The sequence below is a fragment of the Priapulus caudatus genome, unplaced genomic scaffold (genome assembly GCF_000485595.1).
Source record: "Priapulus caudatus unplaced genomic scaffold, Priapulus_caudatus-5.0.1 Scaffold229, whole genome shotgun sequence".
NCBI classification, from domain to species: domain Eukaryota; kingdom Metazoa; phylum Priapulida; class Priapulimorpha; order Priapulimorphida; family Priapulidae; genus Priapulus; species Priapulus caudatus.
In genome coordinates, this window is record NW_014577290.1 from 35,620 (window position 1) to 45,918 (window position 10,299).

Below are 10,299 nucleotides of genomic sequence, written 5' to 3' on the forward strand. Positions count from 1 at the left end.
CCTAAGTGGTGCTGATAGTTATCATAACAGGTGTTGCTGTATGATTATAGCTAGGCTACTAAGGTGTGCCACTCTAAGAACAAAAACTAAGTATACTGTATAAAATATAAGCAGGTTTTTTTCTCCCTCAAGAGACTATTATCCCTATCGTCCGGTAATGCATGTGATCGGGTTTGGAAGAGCTGCCTAAAAATGCCACCTTGGTACATGGAGAATATCAGGAGTAGATAACAGGGAAGGAGTGTGACATCAATAAACAAGGGAAATTCGTCTTTATAGGCTCTAAAAACTCGACGATTTACTACGCGTCAACTATTTACGTCTAACTCATCCAACTTGAGCTCAAATCGTACACAGCTAGTACATTCGCCTAGCATCGTGCGAAATCGTTTCCTCGTTTACACAAGCAATCCGGAGATACAGACTAAATCGTACGACACGACTTTCCATTCTTTGGCCATCAATCCAAGTGAATTGCCCGCCTCTATTAAAACAAAAGGCAGCTATACTGACGCGCTGTTGCTGTGTTTGCTCATCGGAATGTGAATGTGGCGGTGTGGCTCGCGGGAGATTGCCGTTGCTGCAGGCTACAGGCTACAGCATACAGCACAGTAGCACTCGCGCCGTTGCGTCTATGGTTTCGCCGATGTCCAATCTCCCCGCGAGCCACACCGCACATCCACATTCCGATGAGCAAGCACAGCAACAGCGCGTCAGTATACTGCCTTTTGTTTTAATAGAGGCGGCAATTCACTTGGATTGATGGCAAAGAATGGAGTCGTGTCGTACGTTTTAGTCTGTATCTCCGATGTCTTGTTAAACGATGGAAACGATTTCGCACGATGCTAGGCGAATGTACTAGTGTACGATTTGAGCTCAAGTTGGATGAGTTACGCCGTAGTAAATCGTAGGATATGACTAAGGTATTAACTACGAATTTCCCTTGTTTATTGATGTCACACTCCTTCCCTATTATCTACTCCTGAGAATATCCAACAATACAGGAAAATTTCTGCTACTTTAATGCGTACGTATACAATGCAGTAACATGCTTATAAAGCTTTATCAACTCCTACAATCCATGTCAACAAGATAATGCAGTGTCATGCAAGGCACTGTTAATGTCATTGGATGGGTAATGTTGTAGAAAATCAGTGGAAGCTTCTCTACCTGGTAGCAATTCTGCACAAAGTGCCAATTGCCAGTGTTCTGGTAGTCATATTAAACACATTATTTAATCAAAATCAATCCATTTCTATCTGCCATATCTTTATTATGAGAGTTACGCTCGTTCTCCCTAGTTGGAAAACGTTGTTATCTGATCACATAATTGTACACATACCTCTAATGGCATGTGAGTTTGCTTCACATGGCACTGTAAACTAGAATCTCGAAATGTAGATTATAGTGCAAATATTATCTGATTCTGGTAAAGTGGGTGAAAATAATCTATTACACTTACACTAGCTCACAAGTAGATGTAATTATTATTTAAACATATGCCGATAATGATAATTTCTCGTATTATGATTATTCTTACATCATTTAACTACATGTAAGCTACTATACATGACACATTACACTGTTGTTTGGGTTATTTTTAACGAGGCAGCTGCCAAAACTTATGTCCATTCGCTTATTCGATTTTGCATATTAGTATCAAGAGTGCATTAAGTATGTATATGCAGTAAATCATGCAGTGTCTCACACGTTTAATACTAGGGTGAATAAAAGGAAAGATGGTTATGATGATGTATTTAGATTTAGGTTAGACAATTAGGTGATCATATGATATTAAGAATCATAACGTCTTTTAGCAGCTGTGATGCAGCTGTGATGCAGCTGTGATGCAGCTCTTTGGCAATGACAACTCCTTGTGTTCATTCGAAACAATGTTATTCTTTTTACGGGTTAATATCTAAAGCATGTTTTTATTAGGTTACGATCATTTTAAGAGATATTTTCTTTATGCTATGGATAATCAAAACAAATTACATATTCAGTTGTCAACCAACCTGTGTTAATGGGAGTAGCTTGTATAGCGTTTACAACCTTGTCTTGCCAAATATCCATTCATATAGAGAACCATTATGTGTATACACCTTGTTGATTTAAATTCTCATGCTGTTTAAAGCTTCATAAAAATGCCACTGCATATGAACCTATGTATATATATCGTAAGAGGGTCTATGTCCCCCAGGGTACTGCCGGAACATACCCTGGGTACGGTCCGGTATGCCGGAACGTACCCTGGTACTATCTAATATGCCGGACCGTACCTCGCCTACTCCACTAGCGAGTCTAGGGAGTCGCCTATGCCTACTCCCTAACCATATCAGATAGTTACCAGGGTACATTCCGGCAGTACCCTGGGGGACGTGTGCTTTGTCATGATCCAGCCATACTGCCAGCGTTTCTGTGTCGTCTAGTGCCTCGACAAGTTTTATCTACGCGGTATATGAGAAATTGTCATTCCCTCATTGGATGGATACTTGGCTTCACTTGGATGGTTGTAATGTGATTATTGTGTATTACGCAATGCAGGAGGATAATTAATGTTGACGAAGTAAGAATAGAAATATTATAATATATTTGCCTTGCCTTTGATATTATGACCATTCCACTGTAGATACTTATTTCAGTATATAAATATAAATGCTTTTCTGAACTAATTATCTTCTCTACTGTCTTTCTCTACACGAATTGTTGAAGCTGTTATTCATTCTGAGTTTTCGTTATATACATGAATGGTTTAGGACGCAATCTGCACGTTTGCATATATTAATTTTGCTAATGATGAGCCCAGAAATTAACTTTGACTGTTTAACAAGCATAGGGTTAGGGATGAACACGCCAAAACTTTCCTATAATTTATATGCCTATACTTGCTTGGCCTAATTTCCTATATACACCAACATTATGTGCAGAAATTTGATGAGTCACTTAATTAGCTCTATTCATGAATCATACAGATATGTCCCTACCGATGTATAGCACCATGAACATGTATATGTAACATGAGTATACATGTGTTCATGTTATGGGCACATAAAACAAACTATATATATACATGCATGATTAAAATTTGTCCTAGTAAGCTTTGGGGAAATCGGCATCATATCCCTATATAGGTTTCGTGGAAAATTAGTTTCTGGGAGACATTCAAGGAAAAGTAGTACCTCGAGTAGGCCGGGTCTCCGGACCAAGGTGCTAAACATACAGCAGAATATACTGTAGGACCAAGGTGCTGAACATACAGCAGAATATACTGTAGGACCAAGGTGCTGAACATACAGCAGAATATACTGTAGGACCAAGGTGCTGAACATACAGCAGAATATACTGTAGGACCAAGGTGCTGAACATACAGCAGAATATACTGTACAGTGGAAAGACCGGCACATGGCATTTAACGAAACAGAAACAGTCACAGACTATTTGACACTCCAACCACCTTTATGTGCACCACCACATACTGTGTGTACATGGGTTTTACAAAATATATAATGTGGAGGGTTGTGCAATCTATACTATACAACGCATAGATTAAGCTACTTAGCTGTGTGATTGTGAAAAAATAAATTAGATTTAATCTAATTAGGCCAATACGAAATTACTAGGTAGAACAGATCATTATACCGTTTACACCGGGAGACAAAATCCGGGAGACAGATCAAGGGAACCGGGAGACAGATCAAGGGAAACCCATGGATGTTCAGAAAAGTTCAGAATGAAAAAGCGTAGTTGCATGGGAGTGTGATACTACTTACTATTCTAGTTGTTGAGTACAAAGGGGAATAACACATTTCTGTCTTGCTGAACACGAGTTTCCTCCAGTTTTGATCTTAGAACATGTTTTCAGGTCACTGTTCAACATGCCAAATATGAGCAGCATTGATGATGTCATTTAGATTTGTACCCTCTGCACGCACGCACGCATGCACACACACGCGCGCACGTACGCACACACACACACACGCGCGCACACACGCACGCACGCACACACATGCACATGCACGAGCACGCACGCACGCACGCAGCCACGCACGCACACACACACACCTAAGCATGCGCACACACAAAGACACACGAAAACGTACACACGCGTACGCACACACGCACGCACACGCGCGCACACACACAGACACACGCACGCACGCACGCACGCACACACACACACACACACACACACACAAAGGTGCCATAAGGCTAGCTACTACCACGACCATCTACCATGACTCGACAATTTTTTTTTCTCAAAGCCACACTTTTGCAAGTGATCATGACTCAGTAAACTAGTTGCTACCTTCGTTTAGCCCATGCTGTGATACTATCAGCCACCCACCTGCGAGGTAGGCTTATTTATAGTTGGCCTTAATCAAAAGCAGACGTTTGCGTAAGTGCTATTGACATTGTATTCCCAACGTACAGAATCTCATATAGAGAATGAAGTTCATATATGATTTAAGGCCATAAACGTTGTTCAAGTAAGTTTTGCATGCGGAATTTCACTGTGAAATTTAAGTCTTCTACGATCACACAAGTACCATCAAACACAGTTCAGTCTTTTGTTAACAGTCAACAAATCAATGTTTAACCCTCCTCTTGAGAGCCAAAAGGTTATCAGACACTTACTTATCGCACGTCAGTGGAAAGCACATTTCATGGTCCTTTCAATAAAGTGATAAAAATGGTAGGTCAGCGCTGAAACAAAAAAGTTTTCCACTCTGTCCATTAAGGCCATGTCCTCAGAAAATGTCTAATATCTGACCTTTCCCCCACTGCCCTTTGACCTGTGACCTCCAATTTCGCACTGGTGATGGGTTCCCTGCCCATCACACTATACACCGAATATTAAGAGCATAGGCCGTTCAGATTTGTGCCGCAATTCCGTATTTCCTCCTATACCTTAAGTTAAGGTGGAAATATTCCCCCTTCGTTGACACATCTTGACCTTTGACCCTTGACCCCCCAAATTGGTCACCCCGAGTCCTTTTCACGATCCTCCCCCGACGTCCCGAATATCGTGACCGTACGTCGAGCGGTTAAGATTTGTGCCCAACTGTTGACGGACACACGGACACACGGACACACGGATCACGGACGGACGCGATTCTACAATCTGCATCTGACTTCATCAGATGGGCTAAAAATAGTACAATATAACATCCACTCCACAAAACATCTCTGCTATGAAAGTTCTGGTGTTCAAAATTGTAGTACAGGACGGCTATGCAACACAGATTTCTCATGTCAAAAGCCAGGTGTAAAAGCCAACAAGACATGTATAGCTTCTCAGTGAGGAAACAAATTGTATACACTTACACTTTACTGGTCCTAGGAAATAAACAGCCATTATATTTTTGTAATCTGCACAGAAATATTTATTTACTTTTGAAATAGTAATCCACATTGTAAACGTTATACCTGTCAAACCTTTGGTGATATCATAGGAATGCAAATAACAAACATAGTTTACTTAGAGCTACAGACCACTGCCCAAAACTATCTAACTAATTAGATAATGTGATAATGTGATAAGACCAAACTTATATTACAAAAATAAATTGAAACTCTTGTACCCTGATAATTAGCAACTATATTAATACTCTCACTTGCAATAACAATTGTTGAATTAACTAAATTGACTGTTCTTTTTCGCCTCACTACATATATTTCCAAATAATAATCTTCTTGATTAATACTAGTATTAATATTTACCAGCACTTAAACTAAGTTTTAACATCATGTGTTAATACATGATACCGAATGTTGAAACCATCTATGCCCTTATGTTTTAATATTTATTCCATTACTTAAACTAAAACACCTGAAGCATCTATATAGAGCCCGTTTGCTGTTTATAGTTATTAGCTTAGGTACCCTGTAAGTGGTAATCCTACCCTGAGATCATTACAGGCGTTACTCGGCATAATTCATTCACTGGTCCCATTCTGTACTTACACACTCACACACCGGGTATGTAAACATTACATGTTAACACCCAAATTTCAGGGCTAGACCATCAGTCCTCGCCAAAAGCGTCGGACCGTCGGACAAAACCGGTGATTTTTGCACGGGTCCGACAAGAAATTTGGCTTTACCAGACCGTGTGTCAGGTAACATTAGTCATTACATCAACTAATTACGCAGAGGCTACGGGTACGTCAGTACCACACACTATGCCTAATACTATCACTGATTATACCTGGATCACACAACTGGACAAGGCCAAAGACCTAGAAATAGGTGAAACCTACATCAATGACAAAGCTGGCATTATCGAATGCATTGCTGATTGTACGCGTCACGAAATGGATGAAAAAATAAACGATGCTAGCTTTTTCAGCTTTATCATGGACGGGTCAACAGACATAGCTGGTCATGAGCAGGAAAGCATATATATATATATATATGTTAGATATGTCCACAAAGGAAAAGCAACAGAGATGTGAATGCGTTTTAATGTTTCAATATTTTTTTGGTCCAGTAACATATCATTCGGTCTGGTAAAAATCTATTTTTTACTGGACCGAATGTCCAGTAAAGAATTTTGTCTTTTGGCGAGGACTGGACCATATTACTCACTTTATCACAACTTTCTTACTTACCTCACACAGAGTCACATCACACCCAGTGATTTCAGAAATTCACTTACAAACCCCTGGCACCAACAAACAATCTCCTTGGGCCATCTGCTCTGCCTCAAGTTGAACCCATATAGATCTACCTAGCTGAAGATGATACACGGCAACCTTTAACTGACACAGACACTGTTGTTATGATCGCCACCTCCCATATTCCCTATACGCTCCCCTCACCCCACCACGCATGAGTTAAGTGACACCATAGTCACTGAAATGACTGACTCTTCCCACGTGTGGCCGCACGGTACCGCAGCAGTGGCATGGAACTCAATTCCCCATGAAAACATAGCTCCACTTTCACTCTAAGGTCCGTTTTCTATTAGCACACAATGCCATGCCACGCTGCCCCTTCCACATCCCGTACATACTCTACTGCTTTAACCTAACCATCAACTGTGCCTCCAGCTTGCGCGAGTCCGCGGCAAACTTGCGTATTCCATCAGACAGCTTTTCGGTTGCCATCTGGTCTTCGTTGAGCTCAAAGCGGAATGCTTTCTCGTCAAAGGTGACCTTCTCAATTGCCTGTGTCTTTGCTGAAACACAGGGTAGAGTAAGGTTGTGACACCAACGGCCTTTACGTTCAGCATACACGTTAACCAGGGCAAGACTGAGACAACAATTTACACGATGCTCACAGATAACGTGTCAAACTTCAGTTCATGAAATCTAGAAAAATAAATCCCCTGGACTATTCTAAGTAATAGCCACACACACGCATTCTTGCACTCCACATGGGCACACAAACAAGTGCTTGCCCACACACACACACGCACAAACGCAGATGCAGACACATAAAGGTTTTTACCTGTATCAGCATTGAGGTGTCTGGTTATCAAGTCTCTGCTAGCTTCTAATTCTCCCAGCAGCTTAGGACTGTGCAAACACAAAGAAAATGATTAAAAAATGATGACTTTCCAGCGCAGCAATCATGACTCTGCACTAAACTTAATCTACAATATAAGCATGAAAGGGCTGACTGCACTATCCCCATGTTTTGGCAACAAAGGCAACTTTTCAGAGAAATAACGTCACACCTGTAACAGCATCGTGCACAGTGCCACTCATTTACCTGATAGTCAGCAAATCACAGCCGGCCAGCGCTCTAATTTCACCAATATTTCTGAAGGAGGCGCCCATAATGACTGTCTTGTAGTCAAACTTCTTGTAGTAATTGTAGATTGAAGTCACACTGATGACGCCTGAGCAGACAAATCATGACAAACTTTAGGATGCCAGTGACGCACCTCATAAAAACATAAAACTGTGCAAATATCAGTAGGGACCAAGTTGTGAAGTTTATTTTGAGGGTGATTGCCAGAATACTAACACCTAGTAACAAAATTTTAGATTAGAGATACAGCAAATTTCTCAATTTCGTCCCTCAATAGATACAAAATGCAAACAAGTGGAAGCTGTATGTATAAACCTGGATCTTCCATTGGTTCGTAAGACTTTTTTCCTGTATTGGCAACATTCCAATCCAAAATGCGACCAACAAAAGGTGAAATTAGAGTGACTCCAGCCTCGGCACAAGCTACCGCCTGCAATGATAACAGCAGTCTTTGATATTGGGTGTGTCAGGTGCATTATAGATATTAGGAGGGATATCTTGGTAGGGACACATGTACACATGGGTGGGAAGTATTTGAGTATATGTATAAACACTCAAAAACAAGAGAAGATGGGGATATGCAAATAACGTAAATGTCAATTTTTCACAGTGGTGAAGTGTTATCTGTTGAAGATCTCTATGCAATCCTACCATGAATCACTGATCAAATGACTGCAGATTTATAAGGCAAAAACAATTAAATTCTTACCTGACCAAACGAGAAGAGAAGTGTCATGTTGCAATGAATTCCAAACTGTTTTTCGAGAACTCTGAAATAATGAAAAGCCATTAGGCATGACTGTACTTTTGTAACCGAACTACTAGTTATTGAACTGTGTTATACCCTTTCACTGTTATTTTAAGTGTCCTATGCCATAATAGGCACAACTTCCAAAACATTTGCAACTAGAGCACTCGGAGAGCACAGACCTCTGCCAAAGCAGCTGAATTCTCTCAATGTGGAATTTTTTATTCATTAAATAATTAATTAAGTGGAAAAATTAATTAATTAATTGGATCCGAATTAGTGCGAGCGTGCAGGTGGGGGAGGACTGTGGTTGCCCCTTAGCCTGTGTTTGCGTGTTTTTAAGTCTACAGCCAGCGCACCTAGCGGAAGTGAACTGAAACGTGCATGTTCACAAACAAACCAACCAACACTCAAACATTCGCCGGTGAAAACATAACCTCCGCCACGCCCCTGGCAGAGGTAATAACATTACAGTATTCTTAAATATTTAAGTGATGTCAGACATATTTCTGAGGTTTATTTCTTACTCTGCAGCACGGATGCCCTCCCAGGTTGATGCCAGCTTGATGAGGACTCGCTCCTTGGGAATTCCTGCCTCTTTATACATAGAAATAAGTTTCTTCGCCTTGGCAATCGAGCCTTCTTTATCAAACGACAACCTGAAACATAATTCAAATATGTTTAATCATTCGGAGATTTGCATAAAGCTAGACATGTATAACTAATCATAGGAAGCCATGGTTCTTGTTTGTTCAGAAAATATAGCATTTACATTACTAATGCTATCTCGTCTGAAATCTTTGATCAGATATAGTCAAAATATATATAAACATGATTTAAGGACAATACTGATATTTAATGCAGTTATGGTTATATACCTGGCATCAACCTCAGTTGAAACTCTGCCTGGGACTATCTTTAGTATCTCCACTCCAAATAACACAAACAGCATGTCAATCGCTTCAGAAACTTGTTCCTCCACTGTGCTATAAAATTATTACATATTAATAATGTGCACAGAGCATTAGACATATAAACAAGAGCCGCAGAGTGACAGCGCTCAACTGATGTGTACTGTAGCCGGCTATTCTTCTCATAAACTCACTGGCAACCGAATCAAGTGCGCCCTCCCGCCACCGCGTTGATAGGCTTTGCTATACCGGTAGTACAGTAATAAAGATATAGCTGTGTAGCTTTAACGACTTCGCTATATTAACGTTATCATGGCTATGTGTCGAGCGCGAGCGTAGTGGTGGTGGTGGAGAGGGTGAGGGTGGAGTATCCTCCCTATACCTTAAGTTAAGAAGGGAATGTTCCCCCTTCTTTTACACCTCTTGACTTTGACCTTTGACCCCAGCTTCGACATCCCAACTCGTTTTCGGATTACCCCCCCCCCCCCACATCCCGAATATCGTGACCGTACGTCGAGCGGTTAAGATTTGTGCCAACTGTTGATGCACGGACGCACGCACGCTCATGCGATCTACAAGCTGCATCTGACTATGTCAGATGAGCTAAAAATCTTATGAAACATGTCCCTTTCAAAAAGACCTGTAATTTTAACATTCCATACATTTCTATATCTCATACGTTATTATATGTGAGTGCATTGAAGCAACCTGTAAAGCAGTAACCAATGTGATTTTATATAATAGGGTTCCAGGGTATTTATTCCCAGGTGTGGGATAATATATGTATGTATGTATGTATGTATGTATGGTATGTGATATATACATAAATATATATATATTATATATATATATATATATATATATATATATATACATATTGAC

General features: G+C 40.5%; 2 protein-coding genes across 3 annotated transcripts in view; one reads left to right on the forward strand and one right to left on the reverse strand.

The window, feature by feature from the left end:
- The window catches only part of LOC106807712 (rRNA-processing protein FCF1 homolog), a 52,732-nt gene that overhangs the window by 13,576 nt on the left and 28,857 nt on the right, over positions 1–10,299 (forward strand). The gene's annotated exons all lie outside the window — the stretch shown is intronic.
- The window catches only part of LOC106807711 (transaldolase-like), a gene marked incomplete at its 5' end in the record, with an annotated part of 10,753 nt that continues 7,254 nt past the window's right edge, over positions 6,801–10,299 (reverse strand). Inside the window, 7 exon segments of the mRNA XM_014810142.1 lie at positions 6,801–7,180; positions 7,453–7,520; positions 7,717–7,846; positions 8,074–8,188; positions 8,468–8,528; positions 9,034–9,165; positions 9,385–9,492. Of these exon segments, the coding sequence (XP_014665628.1) occupies positions 7,017–7,180; positions 7,453–7,520; positions 7,717–7,846; positions 8,074–8,188; positions 8,468–8,528; positions 9,034–9,165; positions 9,385–9,492 (778 nt within the window).